Source organism: Peromyscus leucopus, chromosome 8b (genome assembly GCF_004664715.2).
Source record: "Peromyscus leucopus breed LL Stock chromosome 8b, UCI_PerLeu_2.1, whole genome shotgun sequence".
Classification (NCBI taxonomy): domain Eukaryota; kingdom Metazoa; phylum Chordata; class Mammalia; order Rodentia; family Cricetidae; genus Peromyscus; species Peromyscus leucopus.
In genome coordinates, this window is record NC_051086.1 from 37,836,562 (window position 1) to 37,856,545 (window position 19,984).

The window sequence follows — 19,984 nt, forward strand, 5'->3', positions numbered from 1 at the left end:
AGACTACAGGACCTTGCAAATATCACATGACAAAGAAACAATGTTATTGAAATAAAAATGTAGACTATTGGGGCTGAGGAATTTCTCAGTGGCTGTGGTTTGAATGTGAAATGTGCTCCCATATGTTTATGTGTCTGAACCCTTGGTACCCCGTGTGGAGCTGTTTTGAAAGATGGAAGAACCTTTAGGAGATAGAGTTCACTAGAGGAAGTAGGTCATTGGAGGTGGGCCTTGAGGCTTTAGAGGCTAGATTGGCCCTATTTCTTGTCTACTCTCTGCTTCCTGAATGTGGACACCGTGTGACAAGCCACCTCATGTCCTACTGACAGAGTGGACCTATTCCTTCTCAAACCATGAGCCAAAATCGGCTCTCGCTTCCTTCAGCTGCTTTTGTCAGGAACTTTTGTCATAGCAGCAGAAAAGGACTGATACAGTGGTAGGCAGCTTGCTTAGCCTGCCAGGTTCAAACCAGTACCTAACATCAAGAAAAATAGTGTAAATGGTTCAAATTTACCATCTAAAATTTGATGAGAGGATTTTAATAAACATAATGGACTTAGGGGCCAGAAGTTTCTTTCTTATATAAATTAATGAATCAAGTAATTGACTTGTAGATTTCTGATGAACTGTATTCAGAATGACCTTGAGAAAAGAGTGGGCATCAGTGGCAACATGTAGGTTCTGAGGGTCTAAGGGGCAAAGGGGGAACTGTCTGTAATCCTTTGTGCCTGTCTCAGATGCCACTAAAGCTACTTGTCACAGCTTCAGGTGTGTAGCTGTCTAGAGACCTTTGCCATCCTGGAGTATCCACAGACTCATCAAGGAGTCTTAGTCTATGCCCACTCCAGAGGACACAGAAACAATGCGTCACCCCAGATGGACCTCATGGCTCAATAGTGCAGGTGGTCACCAGTCCATCACATACTCACCCTGGTCAGGGTCCCGGGCAAAGACCACAGCCACGGGCGTCTTAACTGTGGTGTTGTCGAAGACAGCCACGGTGCAGTGGCTGGGGAAGAACCTTGGGGCGTTGTCATTCACATCCTCAATGTGGATTATCACATCTGCCTGGCATGATTGGCCCCCTCCATCTGTTGCCTTAGCAACAAGGTTGTATATGTCCCTCCTTTCCCGGTCCAGGGCTGTGAGTGTGGTCAGCTCCCCTGCCAGGAGAAATGACAGATGTTGAGGTTCCTCTAGGGACACACATGCTCTCTGGAGAGCTACAGTGACAGTCCTAGCCACAGGTTCTGTTAGAGCAGAGAGGCTGGTCTCTGACATGCTGTCAGGGAAGGAACCCTAGTACCCATTTACCTTTCTAATTCTCCCACAACACTCCACGACCATCATCACTAACCTGAGGTCACCATCAATAAGATACAAATAGACAGATTTTTAGAGGCCACTTAGGCAACTTATATAATAGAAAATGTTCTACTATGTAAAATTTGGCCCAAAATTTCATTTGTGCTGGGTGTGGTAGTGCATGCTTTTAGTCCCAGCATTCAAGAGGCAGGACAGCCAGGGCTACATAGAGAAACCCTGTCTCAAGAAACAAAAACAAAACAAAATTTCACTTGTAGGAATGAATATATATGTATATATATTCATTATATATATATATATATATATATAAAACAGTATAATTAATCCAATGATAAAAATACATGATGTATATGTGGATATGGTGGCACATGCCTTTAATCCCAGAGGCAGGCAGATCTCTGTGAGTCAGAGGCCAGCCTGGTCTACATAGTGAATTCCAGGACAGTTATGAATACCTGTATAAAGATGTTCTCTGAGGTATTGTTTATAATAGTGGCATATTTAAACCACCCTCTATGCTTTTCAAGTAGAAATTGATTACTATGTTATGGTTTAGTCATATGGTAAAGTAATATGTGGTTAGTTTTAATTGTCAGTTTGGCACAACTTGGAATCACCTGAGAAGACAGTCTCAACGAGGGCTGTCCGCAAAGCGTTTACCTATGGGCATGTCTGAAGGGAATTGTCTTAACTGCTGTGGGAAGACACAGCCTACTATGGGAGGCACCATTCCCTAGGCAAGGGGTCCTGAACTTTGTAAGAAAGTAGGAAAAGCAGGTGTTGGGGTATTTTATCACAGCAATAGAAATGAAACAGATGTATTATACAATTGGAGACAACTTGACATTCTTCCTTGCAAACACCTGCAAGCTATCACTAAGGGGAGAAGAGAAATTACACATCAGAGGGACGATTCCAGAGAGATTTGGGAGGTGAATGGGAAGGCAGGCTAGTTGGATACACACTGAGTGGTCTTTGGTGAGGGCTTATTGTGTCGGTTTTCTGGCTCCTGCAGGATCCCACAGGATACCTGCAGTGGCTTTTAATTTGTAACTGAGCATGCATTATTTTCACATTCTGAAAAAAAAAACCGCCCAATTGGTTTTTCTTTTAAGTCCTCCTGGGCAGTCTGGCAGCTGAGCAAACAGCAGCAGAAGACAATCTTCCCAAATCACTTTACATGCTGGACTGGGGTCAGGAAGGACAATGTGGTCTCTGACCCACCCAGACGGCTTCCTGAGACACGGCTCTGTCTGCCACCACCACCACTTACCCCTCCCTGCTCCGGAATGTCTGACTCATCTTTGGAGCTATGGATTCAAGCCAAGGGTCGGCAGCTGGGCCCTGTGCCTGGCTGCCACCGGCCACCTGTTTCCCACAGCAGCAGGACCAGGTCTTACCTGGGGGTATTGTTCTTCCCTACCCATTCACCCTGCAATGCCTCCACTTTCTCTGCTTTGTCCCTAACTGGTCATATGACAACATGTCCCCTTTCACGGAGTTCTTCCTTAGCCCGGCCAGGCTTCGCTGCTTGCAGTGTTTACTGAAGTCGAAGTCCTGGGAGCCGGGATCCCGGTTTGTTGCTCCCTCAACTTTGGCAGTTACTAGTCTAAATCCTCCATTGGTTCCTAAGGACAGCCGCCCATCTGTCTTCGGGGCATCATCTGTCTCTCTCTGGTCTCTGTGCACAGTCAGACATGTGTCTTCGTCCTCAAATAAGTCCCCGATGACATCCTCCATCTCTGCCTTCCCCATAAGCTTGACTAACTCCTGTGCATGGTCAAGCTCACATAAAATGGCATTTCCTCAAAATGGTTTTCCTTAACCTGGCTCCTCAGCCTAAGTCAGCTTCTGCCAACATTGCTGTCTCCCCTCCATCAGACTCCTCCTCTTTTCTGGTTTGTATGTCTGGGGACAGGTCTCATACCATAGCCAAGGCTCATCTTGAACTCACTATGTAACCCAGGCTAGGCTTAAAGTTTCACTACGCCTCACTGAGGTTACAGGTGAGAACCATCATACCCGACTGGCATCGCTCCTAACTCGGCACACTGCAAGCCACTGACTCGGCAATCATCTTTCCCTCTGGGTTATAAAGAGCTGGGTCTGAATTCACTTATCCTTTTCTTATGTTCCCAGCCGCTGGTGTCTGCCGGTGGGTGGACAGGTGGGTGAGCAGATTCCTGCTTCGGGGAAGAGCCCACCATGGCACGGGCATGAGGCCTTGGCTTCATTCCACATCTCAGAGACTTACCTGTGTGAGGGTCCAGCTTGAATTCCTGGGCCCCGGGTCCATGCAGAGAGTATGTGATCTGAGCATTGGTGTCCATGTCCACATCTATGGCAGAAACTTTCAAGATGAAGTGTCCAGGAGTGACGTCCTCACGGACCCTGCCGGTGTAGAGAAGCTGAAGACAGAGAGGTGAGCATGAGCAGTCGGAGGCAAATGGCGCTTAGATCCGGAAGTGGGGGGGTGAGAGAAGTGGGTGGGCAGGAAAGTGAAAACAGACAAAGACAGGGAGGCAGAGAAGGGAGCAAAGAGGGAAAGCGAGATGGGGTGAGAGAGAGACATCAGGCAGGGTGGATCATGTGTAATCCCAGTACTGAGGAAGTAGAGGTCGGAGGATCAAGAGTTCAAGTTCATTTTTGGCTTCCTAGTGGATTTAAGGCCAGCCTGGGCTATATGACTCCCTGCTTTCTTTATTTGTTTTAAAGAGACATTTAAAGAAAATGGAGATTAAAAGCCAGAGGCCTGACGAGACGGCTCGGTGAGGATCTCTTGCTATACAATCCTAAAACCCAAGTTTTGTCCCTGGATCCCATAGGAAGGTGAAGGGAGAAAACTGAGCCCACAGAGTTGTCTTCTGGCCTCCACGTGAATATCCTCCCAACACCCCACTCCCCTGCATCATACACACAAACACAATAATAATGAATAAAATAATTATTTTTAAAGCTGGAAGAGAGAGCTGAGGGGACCGCTCAGCGGTAAAGCGCCCGTCACAAAAACATACGGATCTGAGTTGGATCCTGAGAACCCAAAGTGGGAAGTGGCGCTCCCGCAGCAACCTTAGCACTGGGGAGGGGTGTTGGAGGTAGGTGAATCTCTGGGGGTCGCTGATCACCCAGCTTAGCTGAACCAATGAACTTCAGGTTCACCGAGAGACCCTGTCTCTGAGGAAAGGCACCCACCATTGTTGATCTCTGGCACACACACACACACACACACACACACACACACACACACACACACGCCAAGTCAGAAGAGGAGTGACAGAGAATACGTCAGAATATGGCCTACAAGTGGCCATTGGGAAGTCAATGCCCAGGACTAGAAGGACCTACCAGCGCCCACTTGGAGGGGCCATTGGAGAGGAGGGATGGCTGAGGAAGGTCTGGCAGCAGATGATGCAGAGTCCCAAGTCAAGCCCTGCCAACCTCCATCCCTGCCTCTGTCGTCAGTCCAGGCTGCCAAGCTCACCTTCCTGCTCATATTCCCAGGACAGACCACTCCCTCACCCTTCCCTCCTCCCCTGCCAGGCAGACAGTGGCTGGGTCCTGGAAAACAGCTGGGGCCCTGAGACCTTGGTGACCCTTTGACGTTCTAGTTTGTACCACATGGGGTGCAGGCAAGCATGGATTCGGGTCATTCTCTGAGTGGACACATCATGCCCAACTGGACTGTGTGGGACCAGTTTTCAGCCCTTTCTTCCCTGACTTTGATGATGTCTTGGGCTGCCTGGACCTTCTTCTCTAATGTCTCCAATGTCCACCCTCCAAGTGCCCATGTCTGCTGCACAGCACTCAATGTGCATTTGCATGTGCAAGTAAATTGAAGTATGCATATAAGCAAGTTCATACATGAGTACAGTTGTATGAAATACGTATGTGCACCTTTGTGGACATGGTGAGCGAATGTGGCAGCTATGTAGCTGTGTGCTTATGTGTCTATGAGTACGTTTGTACAGGTATTTGCCTGTGTGTGGTGGGGTTGTAGCTGGCCCACTGTGCAGAAGTATATCTGTATGTATAAGTATGCACTCATGTGTCTATCATGACTGGCTAGATTTTCAGTAAACACGAATCATTCTAAGTTGAGATGTTATAAAGTTAAAATGTTTACCATTTTGGAAATTCCCTTGAAAGTTAAAAATTAGTTATTGTTAAATAAAAAAATAGATTGAAAGGGAAAACCCTCTGGCTACTGTATTGCATTTATTGACATGTGCATACATGTGTGTATTCATGTGTGTGCCATAGCTTCTGTGTAGAGGTCAGAATTCGAGAATTGGTTCTTTCCTTGCACCACATAGGTCTTGGGGATCAAACTCACGTTGTCATGCTTGGCATCAGGAAGATGTATTGTCGCTCTACCTTTGGGTTTGTGTTGCAGAGAAGTTGCTTTTGTGTGATGTATAAAGAGACCGATATGCACCACGATTCCTGAAGAGTTTGTTGTATTGGTAAGGTTAGGAGCAAGGAGTTGCCCCAGTGGTTCCTGTCCATGGACACCAGTCTTAGGTCTGCTCAGAAGATGCCAAGGCAGGCATGGACAGGGATGACAGGGATGGCCAATGCAGGCTTGTCCTCTGTGTGTATGTAGGGGGGGGTCAAGACAGGTCTTCACTGCATAGTCATGGCTGTCCTGGAACTCACTCTGGCATTGTCTTGGCTTTCCTGGAACCCAGGCTGGCATTGAACTCACAGAGATCCACGTGCTTCTGCCTCACAAGTGATGGGATTAAAGGTGTTGCATTGCCCTGCCAGCAAGGCTTTGTCTCTATTTTTCTACCTTCTCCGGACCTTCCTTGCCTCCACCTCCCATGACAACACTCCTAGAACTCACCTGTGAGCACTGCGGGCTGTTATCATTGATGTCCAGGACAAAGACCTCCACAGGGACCGAAGTCTGGAACTTGCCATCTGATGCTGTGATTCTGAGTAGATACTTGGCTATGTGCTCTCGGTCCAGAGTCTTCTCTGAGGAGATCCTCCATTCATCCCCAACTTGACTGATGCCAAACTGACCCAGGGGGTCTCCCTCTAAAAAGGAGGGGTGCAGCTATCAGGAACCAAGAACAGGAATGAACTTGGCTCTGTGCCCTAGGATGGCTGCACCCCTGACTCTTCTTTTAGGATTGCTGGGGAAGGCAGAATTTTTGTCTCTGAACTAGGGACCCACAATTCTATACTGGGTCTGTTTTGCAAAGTTAGGAAGTCTCTCCCAACTTTAAAGATCTCCTGTGAAGTGAGATGATTTCTACAAGAAGCACCAGTACAAACGTGGCTGGTAGGGGGAACGAGGCGTCTATTTCTTGTGATCAGGAAATCTCTGAGGGAAGTCAGAGGGAGGCAAATTTCAATCTGTACAAGAAATGTCTGGACTCTGCTGCGATGCTGCAGCTGATGGAGGGAAGAGTTTAGTGATGCTAACTCTAAGGTTTACTATACAGCTAAAGGCACACACTAAGTGGAGGGCATACAATCGTCTCCCAACAAGGGTGTGGAAAGATGGAGACTCCCTTAGATTCTAAGATGTCCCCATGATTCTGCTCTATAAGAGCTGACTGTCATCCTCTATTATTCTCCTTGCTCTTGGGTTTTAAGAGTTGGTATTGTCACGTGTCTGATGTCACAAGATTGTAACTTTATTTTTTTTCTGGCCTGACTGTTTCAAGTGGTTCTGACTCTGTCTCAGGGAGTCTGGGATTCTTGGTTGGAATGTCAGACTCATCAATGCACCCCTGAACAGCTCTACTGGCAGAATGAGCTGTGTTTTTTGGAACAGAGGGACATGGTGCTGGGAATGAGAAGAAAGGGATATTCTGTGTGACAGTTCATCTCCATTTTCATATTGGCTGGATTTAGAGTCACCCAGTGAATGCCCCTCTGTGAGTATCTGTGAGAGCATTTCCAGAGAGGTCTAACTGGAGAGGGAAAACCCACCCTGGATGTGTGCAGCACCAGCCAATGGCCTGGGGGCCTGGATTGAGTAAAAAAATGAATGCAAGTGGGTGTCAGCATCCGTCTCTCTGGATGCAGTGTGACCAGCTGCCTCACATGCCTGCTGTCACGTCCTCCTGCCACTGCCATGGATTACATCCTTTTAAGTCACGAGCCAAATAAGCCTTTCTTTACTCCCATTGCTTTGATCATATATTTTTGTCATAGCAATGAGGGATGTGACTAATACACTCTTGGTGAGAAACCTTTCTCAAACTTGTCCTTGGCATGACACAATTCCACGAAGAAAGGCAGTTGCCAGAATTTTTATGAGTCACAACTGTTCAGCACCCTCAGAAGACACCAACAGTAATGTGGTGGTTTCAATGAGAATGGCCCCACAGGCTCATATACTTGCATGCTTAGTCAGGGAGTAGGAATGTTTGGAAAGGATTAGGAGGTGTGGCTTTGTTGCAAGTGGTATGTCACTGGGGTGGGCTTTGAGTTTTCAATAGCCCACACCAGGCCCAGTCTCTCTTTGCCTGATACCTGCAGAATAGGATGCAAAGCTCTCAGTTACTGCTTCAGTGCCGTGCCTGTCTGCTTCCCTCCATGATGATCATGGATTTAGCTCTCTAAAAACTGCAAGCCAGCACCCAATTAAAATGTGTTCTTTTATAGAAATTGCCTTGGTCATGGTGTCTCTTCACAGGAATAGAATAATGACTAAGACAGGTAGGTATAGCATGATCCTTTGATTCCATCTCCTCACCTAAAGGAATGATGACCACCTCTTTGTGAAGTACTTTCTAACTTAAAGGTGACTTTAGGAGTTTCCCCCAGTTGGTTTTTTCCAGTATCCCTGCAAGGTGAGTGAGAACAGACATGCCAAGTCTCCGAATGGGACCACTGAGATCCTAGGGGAACAAGTGACTAGAAAGTGTCACCTTCCTCTCAGAGTGCCTCCTGTTGAGCTTTCTCATGTATCGTAATGCCTCCAACCCATGATAGGCATCCTTACCTGTGATGTAGCAGGTAACCTGCCTGTTCTTCTCAGAGATGTCAGCATCCAAAGTCTTCAGAGTGGCCACAAGTTCCCCAGGCTCACTGTTCTCTACCACAGAGCCTCTATAGTCTTCAGAAGCAAACCGAGGGGGGTTGTCATTCTCGTCTGTGATGGACACCTCAACCAAGGCCTGAGAAGACAGCTGGATGGTCTGTCCGTGGTCAAAGGCCACCACATGGAAACGATAAGTCTGTTGGGTCTCACAGTCAAGTTCTTGGAGTGTGGTGATCCAGCCACTCTCACTATCAACAGCAAAGAGTTCATGGATGTTGCTACCAGGTTCCACTGACAGTCTGTAGCTCACCTGTCCATCACTCCCAGTGTCCTGGTCGTTGGCCGTCACCTGAATGACTGTGGTCCCTCCCGGCATATTCTCAGTGAGGAAAGCCTTATATGGATCAGCCTCAAATATAGGCCTATTGTCATTGACATCTTCCACTTGAATATTGACAGAGACCAGTGATACTAATTCAGTATCTTCATGAGGGCAATGTGCCATCAGGTCAATCTGGTACCATTTAGTGGACTCGTGGTCCATGGCCTTCCTCACCTTCAGGACTCCTGTGTCTTGATCCAAGGAGAAGACCCCATCTCTGTTGCTCTCTGGAGTGGTACCCTGAACCAGACTGTAGATGACTGGATCTTGAGCTGCCACTGCTTTCACAGACCCAATTTCAGAACCTTCCGGAAGGTCTTCAGATGCAGAGAAAGTATACAGCGGCTCAGAAAACTTGGGCAAAGGTACTTCATTAGGAACCACTTGCAGTCGTACTGGTACCAGAGAGTCCCAGTGAGGAGGACCACCATCCTGGGCTTTGATGTTAAAGTCAACAGCCCTATTCTCCAGCCCCACCAGGCTCTCCTTCACTTTGACCACACCGGTGGTTGGGTTGACTTCAATGATCTCTTCGGCAAGGTCCTCTGTCGAGTCTACTGAATAGGTGACATCTGCATTCCGACCTTCATCTGCATCATAAGCCAGTACCTGGATGACGGGGGAGTCTCTGCTGACATTGGATGGGATGGACACAGTGTACCCAGATGCTTTGAACTGGGGGGCATTGTCGTTTTCATCAGTGAGGATGATTTTCACCGTGCAGAAGGCCACTTTCCCCCCTCCATCCCTTGCCATAACCTTAATAGCAATGACCCTTTCCGTGGAATTTTCCCGGTCCAGTTTCTGCAGCGTGGTGATCTGACCCCTGGGGTTTATGAAGAACCTTTCCCCTGCTAGCTTATTGATGATGGTGTAATCCACCGTCCCATAGGGACCACTGTCTTTGTCTATGGCTAGCAGCTCAATCACCTTTGTCCCCACTCTTGCATTCTCAGCTAATTCGGCTTCATAGACATGTTGCTGGAACTCGGGGCTATACTTGTTGGCATTTGTGGTGTTGATATAAACTGGCACCGTTGCTTGGAAGACCCCATCAGAAGCACCTACCCTCAAGTTGTAAGAGGAGTCCAGCTGCTTTTTGCAAAGGTTGAACATAGAAATGATTCCTGATGAGCTATTGATGGAGAAATGTCGATCCTGGTTGCCAGAAAGAATCAGGTACTCCAGGCGGGAGGTGTCCCCAATGTCAGGGTCAAGGGCTTGAACTTTGAGAACCAGATGGCCACAGGTTGCTAGCTCACTGACATTGGCTTCGTACTGAGGTTCCCTGAACTCTGGGGGGTTGTCGTTGATGTCAGACACATTGACGACCACAAGAGTTTCACCAGTGAGTGGGGGATCACCTCTATCCATGGCCCTGACTTTCACGTGAAAGTATTGTTGTGTTTCGTAGTCCAGCTCTTGGATGGTGAACATCTCCCCCGTGCTCCCGTTGATCTGGAAGAACTTAGAAACATCTGAACCATCCTCTACAATCTGATAGGAGACATCTTGATTCTGTCCTGAGTCTTGGTCAGAAGCCAACAGTTGGATCACAGGGGTCTGAGCGGGTAAGCCCTCAGAAACGGAAGTGGTATATACCAACTTGGAAAAAGTAGGAGGGTTATCATTGATGTCCTCAACTAAGACTTCTACTGTGGCTTCAGAAAAGGACCCCAGAGCCGTGTCTGTGGCTCTTACTGTGAACACATGCTTATTCTTAGACTCGTAGTCCAGAGGTCCTGTCACCATAAGGACACCAGTTTTAAAGTCTGTGGTAAACAGCATCAAAGGCTCTTCCTCCACAATGTTATAGATGAGTCTCAGTCCCTCTGGACTCCGGGCCTGTGTGTGGAGAATCGGGGTATAGAGTGTGATGTTTTCAGGGACTTTCACTTTGTAGTAAGGACTCTGAAATAGAGGGTTGGATTTATTTCTGACGGTGACATGTACCTCAACCTCGGTTTGGAGGGGTGGGCTACCTGCATCCCGAGCAATGACTTTGAGGTGATACTTATTCAAAGCTTGATAATCAAAGGGCTTCTTAAGTGATATGTCCCCAACATAGGGGTCAATCCGGAAATAGGCATAATCTTCTGCAAACCCGTATGTGACTGTGCCATTGGCTCCCAAATCCTTATCAGTGGCAGATACTTGAAAGAGGACATCCCCCGGCTCGGTGCCATCTTGGATGACTGTGTAATAAGGTAGATGCTGAAATTCAGGGACGTTGTCATTGACATCTTCAACAGAGACCCTGACCAGAGCCTGAGCCACCCGTTGAGGGACCCGGTTGTCCCTCACTTCCACTGCCACTTCATGAGTGTCCTGCTGCTCCCGATCAAACGTCACTCCTCTGGTTTGCAGCACACCTGCTGACCCGACCATGTGAAATAAGTCTGTGCCATTCAAGAGGAAGTAGGAAAGGGTGTCGTTCAAAAGGTTTCCATGAACACCAAGAATCACCAGTGCCTTTCTATGTGGCGTATTCTCCTTCACTCTCGCCCTGTAGATATCCTGATCAAACTGTAAGCTTTTGTCAAGGACTTCGGTCACAGATATTTTTACCAGCGCAGTATCTTGATACAGACCATCAGAAGCCCTAATGGTGAGCTTCTGAGAAAACCCCAGAATAGCAGGATTAACCACAGATATTTGGCCTGTGATGGGATGAATGGCAACAGCTTCATCAGTGTTGCCAGTTTTGATGCTGTAGGTGACTTCTGAGTCATCATCCTTGGCTTGCACCGTGAGGAGCTCCATGCCAGGGTGGATGGGTCCCACAACCGTCTCTTCGTATATTTGCTCTGAGAACCTGGGGGGAGAGTCGTTCACGTCTCTGACATGGATGATGACCTTGGCAGGTCTGGGTGCAAATAAGATGGGTGTCCCTTGGTCGTGAACATAGATGTTGAATTGGAACAAGGGTGTGTTCTCATAATCCAGCTCTGATGTGATAGTTAGGGTTCCCATGCTGGGGTCAATTTTGAAAAACTTTAAGGCCTCTGGTTCCAAGATTTTATAGACCAACAAGGAATTGGCTTCCTGGTCACTGTCAGAGGCACGGATCACTAAAGGGCTGTTGTCTTCATCCAGGATCATGCTGTGCGGAGGAGCTGCCTCGCTGATGTGCCCCACGAAAGTTGGCTTTAGGAATGCAGGAGCATTGTCGTTCTCATCGATGATGTAGACAAGTGCCACCACATCCCTGAATGCACCAGCCGTGTTTCTGCCTCGGATTTTCAGTTGGTAGGATGAGATTTTCTCATGGTCTAAACGCTTCTGGATGGAGATGAGGCCAGAATAGGAGTTCATGGAGAACACACCACCCTTGTTCCCCTCTCTTAACTCATAGGTGACTTCAGAGGAACTTGTAGCAGAGATAAGGAGGATCGGGGAGCCAACAGGGACTGATTCTGGGATCTCTATGAAATACTCCTCTTTTGAAAAGATGGGAGCGCTGCTGTCTGCGGGGTGGACATGAATGACCACCATAGCCAGGTCATGCCTCTGTGGGGAGCCTTGGTCTTCTGCCTTCACAGTTAATGTATGCCTAGTGTGATGGACATGATCAAGTCTCTGGGCTACTGTGATGGTGCCTAGGAGGGAATCAATATTGAAGAAACCTTCACTGTTCCCTGAAAAAGAGAACAAGACAAATTGAAGTTTGGCACACTCTCAAGAGACACCAGCCAAGCATCTTAGGTCCAGTCAAGAGGCCATGGGACCAAACAGGGACAGGATAGAATCTGCATCTCAGTTTCCCTGGACTTGGTATATCATATATAGAGTAAATGCATGCTACCCAGTTCTGAATGCCATCCACCATAGTTGCTTTCTAAATAGAAGTGTCAAGGATAGAAAGTCTCTGGGATACAACTTGAACTGCAAACCAAAGCTGTCATCAATACGTCTTTGCAGCCAAGAAAGGGGACTTACACTTTGCAAGGAAAACATGCTTCACCCTGACTTTCCCTGACATCTTTTGTAGGAAGAGCTTCAATTGTGTGGTAGAGCATTCAAAGGCATCCCTTGAATGGCTTTTAATAGCTCTGCTTACATACTTAAAAGGTGGAATATGGAGTTGGGCAGCCAACACTGACAGGGACTTTAAAAGCAACTCTCCCCTTTATGGCCTCCCATTGGAGAGTCTCTCACCATGCTTGAAGAATGAATCAGGAGGTGAGTGGGGAGGAAATGCCCAGTAGCCAGACCAAGAGGCTTCTGCGTCAGTGCCTCCCACCACACCCAGGTCTCCTAATCTTTGCCAGTCTCACATCATCTTGACAATTTCTTTTCAATATTTAGCCATTGGTCAATTATTTTTATAATAGTGTTTCATGAATACTTTCCTTTAGATATATTCACCCCAGATATGACATGTTTTTAGAAGGCAACTTCATACAGATCTTTTTAAAAAAGAAAACCATTTTTGCTGTAACTCAGAGGGTTATCATAAAAGCTAGTCAATGAAAAAGTCATACTAAACTCTATAAAAAAGATATTCCTTACTATAAAGTATATGGCCTGAGACCTATCTTCTGTCTTTGGTTAAAAAACAAACAAACAAACAAACAAGTATCAGATAAGGGCTGGGGATTCTCAAACCCCACCAAGGCTTGCAGCAGGAAGTTTAATCAGAAAGTATGAGTGGGAACCAGAAATATGTGATTCCTCCCTGCAAGAGTGACGGGGGCTTGGCTTGGTCACCACCAGAAGCACAGGTCCCACATGGAGGCAGGGAGGTGGCTCCCTTTCTTTATATCATACATGCTTTATATGGCCAAATAGCTGAGCTTCATCATAAAACCTCCTAGCCGACTCTTCCACTCTTCAGATCCTCCTCCCAGGATGGTAAGTGTCTATGGGGTGCATGAGTCAACAGCAGGCTTAGGTAGCCCCATCAAATGTAGCTAAGTTAGCCAGGCATGGTGGTGCGTGCCTGTAATCCCAGCACTTGAGAGATGAAAGCAGGAGGATGAGGAATTCAAGATCATCCTTGGCTACAATAGTGAGTTTAAGAGCAGTCAGGGCTAAATGGGACCCTGTCTCAAAAAATGAAACAAAACAAAAAGTACCTAAGATATATCTTAGATCTATCTATCTATCTATATTTAAATATAATTCCAGCTATTTCTCATATTATACTATTGAGATAAAAAAAAAGTCAAGGCACAAATTATAGACTCATTATAACCTCAGCACTCCCAAAGATGCTCGGAAAAGAAGTACATTTGCAGTTACCTCTGGATGTTGGCATTTAGGGATGCACCTTATATTCTTTATACATTCCTGTATCTCCTGTGTTTTCAAAAATGAACATGAGTGGTTCCTATAATCCAAAGACTATTTAAAGCTAGTATTATAAATTTTTATTACATTTATTCATTTTGCATGTGCACAACCCTTGAAGGTCATCACATGCTGTGGAGGTCAGAGGACGACTTGTAGCAATCAATTCTGTGCTTCCACCATGTGGGTCCCAGGGAGTGAACTCAGGACATCTTGTTTATAGACAAGTATCCTTACCTGCTGAGCCTTCTCACCAGCCCCTTAAAACTACTACTATTTATCTGTAAAATGAAACTATTATCTCCATCATGAGGGGTGCCTATGAGATTAATTGAAATAAACTATGTGATTATATTCCACAAATAATGTTTATTTCAGAAAATAAACAATGAATGTATCATAATTTATATTCTTCTTTATAATGGTCTTCTGTCATATGGGTAATAATTTCTCCCAAAAAGGGAGTATAAAAAATCTCTGATATTTGAAGATCCACTTAGCCAACATTATGCTCTGAGAGGGTAGTGGGTAAGTCTTGATTATCTTTCTCCTTCCAGTGTTTACTTCTGTGAAATATCATCATGAAAAATAATGATTAAAGTGTCACTAATTATGCATTTTATCTTATGAATGATCACTAGCAATTTGTGGGATACTGGATATTATCACTTTGTCACATCACATGGATTTTTTAAAATTTGTGTGTATGTGTGTGTATGTGTGTGCGTGTGTGTGCTTGTGCATGCTACAGCCAGAAGAGGGTTTCAGATACCCTCTCTCCAGCTGGAGTTATAGGTGAGAAGTCAATGTGGGTAGAACCAAACTTGAATCCTCTGAGAGAACAGTACGCCCCACATTAACAAATAATTGATACTTCTTAATGACAGTGAAACCCCTGGCATTTACACATTTCATAATTTATGACACATATATGTTTTCCTTTATAACAAAGGTGATATTCCCAGTTTTTAGAGAAAGAAAATCATATAACAGATGCCAAGTCAATGTGTGGTTTGAGCAGAAAATAAGGGTTACTCCTAAAACGAGTCCTGAGCCTGATGAAGCACGTTCATATCCCTTCTCACACATGTGCATAAAGTCATTACATTCTAACACATTTACAGTCTCTATAAGCACATTCTATATGGTCACTGGTGGCTTGTGTCATATTATTCATGAATTTCCCCATAACTGAAGAGAACCTTTGCTCTTTTTAACCATTTTTGGAAGAACACTGACACACAGAATGTTCTAAAATGGTCATCTGTCACTGCTTAGAGAGCTGGTACTTGAGTAATCTGTAGAGTTGTGCCTCTACTGCTGACCCTTATCCCAGACCTTTCTCCCATCCCTTAAGCTCACAGCCTGGCCCTCACCTTTTAGGAAGGAATAATGGACTTCAGCGTTGGCTCCGCGGTCAGCATCCACGGCTCGGACCTGCAGTAGCTCTGTACCAGGGGCAGTGGTGTCAGGAACATTTGCCTCGTAATGGTGCTGAGTGAAGTGAGGTGGGTGGAGATTTCCATCTTCCACATGAATGGTTACCCACACAAAGTTCCTCTTGATGGGCATCTCTTGGTCTCGGACCTAACACAGGGTTTAGCGGAGTGAGCCACAAACAGAATGGAAGGAGGTAAGGTCAGAGTCAGGTCAAAGAGGCAGAATGCCAATGAACAGGCTGCCTAATTTCTGTGGATTCCTTGACATTGTTCTCCCGTCTATGCTTTTGGAGATGTCTCTGTTATTGATTGTTGGTCTTTGCTGTTTCTATGGATACTTCCACTTTAGGAGAAAGGCACAACAGGCAGAAACACAGCAGGTCTCAGACTAGGAGCTCTTTAAGATGCTAACACATTAACACATTCTGTGGTCATATAGATTTGAGGAGCACTGGCTAAGTGAAGCCAAAGGGCTTTCTTGGTGGTAGGACTTCGCAAATCCTTCAGTGTACATTAATATTCCCAGAGAGTGAGAAATTAGCATGCAAGAATCCTGGCCCTGAGACAGGAGGTGAATCCTGACTCCAGCCTTCTCAAAAATAACTGTGTAGTAGTTAGCAAATTTTTCTTCCCCTGTGGGCTGCAGGTATAGGTAAGAGGAATGGGCAGGGTCAGAACTTGGATAAATGGGGAGTGTAGGGTGCAAAATTCAAGGAGGTTCTCACTCTCAGAGTCACAGATGGATAGGCATATGACCCAGACAGTGAATCTTCCTTAAATGTTACACCCTACAGGCTTGCTTGAGTCTTGTCTCTGCCTTGGGCTGGAGTGTCTCTGAGTCTCTCCCAGGTCTGACAATACATGAATCTACAGGGCAGCCATAAAATGACAGAGTGGGCAAAGATCTGCTGCAGATATTTGGGATGAGTCCAGAGAAAGCTGAGGCTGACAGGAGATTCCTCCCAGCACACTTCTCTACCTGTATCTTCACTCCAGGCATCCCTCAGAGAAAGTGCCTCTGGCCAGCTGTGAAATAGTGCACCTCTGTCCCAGTGGTTATGTGATGAATGTCTACATACCTAGCCCATCAGTGGGTGGCCAGCATGTTACCACTCTGTCTACGTGCATGCAAGCTCATTGTGCTTTGAATGTAAAATGTGTTTGAATACGTGGTGCCTAGATCGGGAGGTTGTGGAAGCTTTAGGTGGTAAAGGTATGTTGGAGGAAGTGGGTCATTGGGGGTGAGTCTTGGGGCTTTATAGCCTGGCCTCACTTCCTGTTCACTCTCTGCTTCTTGAGTGTAGATGCAGTGTGACCAGCCAGCCTCCTGCTTCTGCTGCCTCCTTTCCCTGCCTGCTGCCATGTCTTCTCTGCCATGAAGGACTGAACCTTCTGGAACTTTCTCTCTTAAGCTGCTTTTGTCAGAGTATTTCATTACAGCAATGAGAAACGAACTAAGATTGCAGTCCTCATCTGTTCCTGTGTTTACTCACCATAACCATCAGAATGTGCTGAGAAGGTCCGGAGTGCAGGTCCAATCTCCCCACTGTCACCAACACGCCACTGCTTGGGTCCAGCTGGAAGAGGTTGGCACTCCCAGGGTCCTGGCTGTTGTGGATGGTATAGATGAGGCCTTTGCCATTGTCTTGATCTGTGGCCTGGACTCGGAGGAGTTCAACCCCAGGTAGTGTGTCCTGGGGGACCCTGACTTCATAGTTATCCTGCAGGAACTGAGGCCGGTGGTGGTTGATATTGGCAATCATAAAGATGTGGACCTGGGCAGGGGGATGAGACACAAAGAGGCCGATAATGAACTGCATGGGCCCAGGGATTGTACCTGCGGGACTTGACTGTCCCATCCATGTGGGCAGTGTCTAGAAAGCAGCCATTCCAGTCAGCAAATAGCTATGGAAGGCATGGTAGCATTTCAGAATAACAGGCTTTTCAATACCAAATTGCCTAGTAGATCTTGTTTATTTGGTTGTTTGGTTGATTGGCTGGTTTTTCAAGACAGGATTTCTCTGTGTAACAGTTCTGGCTGTCCTGGAATTTTCTGTGTAGACCAGGCTAGCTTCAAACTCAGAAATCCCCTTGTCTCTGCCTCCTGAATGTTGGGATTATTATTTAAACCGGACTTGGTGGTGCTCACATGTAATTCCAATAGATGAGAGTCTGAAGCAGAATTACCCTGAGTTTGAAACCTTCTTGGGCTACATGGTGAGTTTTAGGCTAACCTGGGCTACAGAGTAAGTCTCTGTGATGGTTAGTGTTAATTGTCAACTTGACACAAACTAGAATCACCTGGGAAGGGAGTCTAAAGGGGGTGTTGTCCAGACTGGTTGTCTTGTAGACCTGTCTGGGAGGGATTATTCTGATCATATCAGTTGAGGCAGGAAGGTCAACCCAATATTGCACCATGCCCTAGGCAAGGGATCTTGGACTATGTAATAGCAGAGAAAGCAAGCAAACACTAGCGTGCATGTGTTAATTCATCACTTTCTGTTCTTGACTTGGATAGAACATGACTAGCTGCTTCAAAGTTCCTGCAGCCTGAGTTCCCTTCACTGAAGACCTGGAACCTGGAACTGGGAGCCAAATCAACCCCATCTTTCTTAAGTTGCCTTTGTCAGAGTATCTTATCACAGCCATATCTTATCATAAACAAACAAAACAGAACAATTTCATTGAGTCATTTCTTCAAGCAAAATGACTTTACAATAGTCATAGTAGAAGCTGAAATCCCCATGACCTGTCATTCCTCATACCCACTGTAGCCCTTGTGGCAGACTATCTTTAATTAAAAGTGTTTGTTTGCATAAATTCTCTCAACATATGGAGATGTAGAATGGGGAAGAATTCTCCCACAACCACCCAAGTGGAGTGTGTATCAAGTAAGACTGGTACCCAGAACTCAGACTCCAACTTCTTTGAAGTATCTCACATCCATCGATAGCCTTACTCCAAGTTCACCTCTCATCTCCTCCCAAACCAGGAGCTCTTGACGAAGGCTTCTCACCTGGGTGGCAATGGTGTGGAACCCATCCGTCACCTCCACAGTCAAGTTATAGCTTGACTTTCTCCTTGTATCAAGAGGCCTGGCTATGACAATGCTGCCCGTGGTCTTCTCAATGTCAAAGTCCATGTCCTTATCCCCATCTGGAGGAGGGAAGGAGCAGATAGGACATCAAAGACTTGGGAAGCTGTAAGCCTAACCTGGATTTGGCCACAGATCTAGAGCACATGGTAAATGCAGCGTTAGCTGACTTTAGCTGGCAAGATTGTGGGTGTCCAAGGAAAAGGCTGAACTAGCTGGTGACAGCCTGGAGCTTATTTCCTTAGGTGACCAAAAAGTTGTTCCATTATCTGTCCAATTATCAAACGATCTAGAGAAAAGCAGGTCTGTGGGGGCTGAAGAGTCCTGTAGGAAAAACAAAAGCTGCTGTAGAATTTATTCTGTTTCTGGGATTGCTATGGCTTGAACATGTAGTGTGCTCCATGGCTCACGATTTGAATGTCTGGTCCTCAGATGGTAGCACTCTTTTGGGAGGGTGTGAAAACTCAGGAGATGGGTACTTAGGGGAATCCCTGGGTACTTATTGTCTCGTCCTCTGCTTCCTGTCCTGCCATAAGTGAACAGCAGCCCTGAACCACACATTCCTGCTGCCATGATGGTCTGCCTGAGCCCATGGGCCCAAGCCACCCTGAGCTGAAGAGTCTGAAACCATGAGCCCAAAATAACTCCTTCCTCTTAAGATTTCATCACAACAGGAAAGGAACTAATGCAGGGAGTAAGACACAGGGATGGGGCTGGAGAGATGGCTCAGTGGATAAGAGCATTAACTGCTCTTCCAGGGGACCTGGGTTCAATTCCCAGCACCCACATGGCAGCTCACAATTGTCTGTAATTCCAGTTCCAGAGGACTTGACATCCATGGGAAAAAAGAAAAGACTCAGGGACAATGAAGCTAGACTTCATAGCTTCATACTAGACTGTGCAAACTGCCTGTGACAGACGTAAGTGAAAACAAGTCTGATTAACAAGAAGAAATTGTTTTCTTTAAAAATCCAGATGGAAAGGTTTAAGGGATGGACAGAAAGATGGGGTGTACCAAAGGGTTAGACAAAACTGAACATGTACGGAAATGCCAGAGGGCTGGGGAGATGGCTCAGCAGTAAGTGGGCTTGCTGCTCTCCCAGAGGACCCGAGTTCAGTTCCCAGTGCTGAATGCCTTAGAACTGTCCATAACTCCAGCCTCAGGGTTCAGAAGCCAAATGGCTTCTGCAGGCACCCACACTCACATGGCATATCCACAAATATGTACACACACATCCGCATAATTAACGGTTAAAGATTTTTAAATTAAAGAAAATGCCATAAATACACAAAATATTTTTTAAAAAGGATGTGAAGTTACAAAGCATGAATTTTAAAATATTAAAATTTATAAAATGAATAAATGAATAAATTGATGAAATGATAAAATGAATAAATAAACTATAGAACAGCTTAAAGCTCTTTAAACGTCTCCTGAACAGAATTCT

The 19,984-nt window shown here is 46.1% G+C and overlaps 1 protein-coding gene across 1 annotated transcript in view; it reads right to left on the reverse strand.

The window, feature by feature from the left end:
• Positions 1–19,984, reverse strand: part of Fat2 (FAT atypical cadherin 2) — an 86,418-nt gene that overhangs the window by 21,740 nt on the left and 44,694 nt on the right. The window contains exons 7-13 of the mRNA XM_028880039.2: positions 18,459–18,598; positions 16,936–17,217; positions 15,380–15,590; positions 8,291–12,349; positions 6,173–6,369; positions 3,581–3,734; positions 930–1,163 (exon numbers count right to left, since the gene is read on the reverse strand). Coding sequence (XP_028735872.1) covers positions 930–1,163; positions 3,581–3,734; positions 6,173–6,369; positions 8,291–12,349; positions 15,380–15,590; positions 16,936–17,217; positions 18,459–18,598 — 5,277 coding nt within the window. The remainder of the gene's footprint in view (positions 1–929; positions 1,164–3,580; positions 3,735–6,172; positions 6,370–8,290; positions 12,350–15,379; positions 15,591–16,935; positions 17,218–18,458; positions 18,599–19,984) is intronic.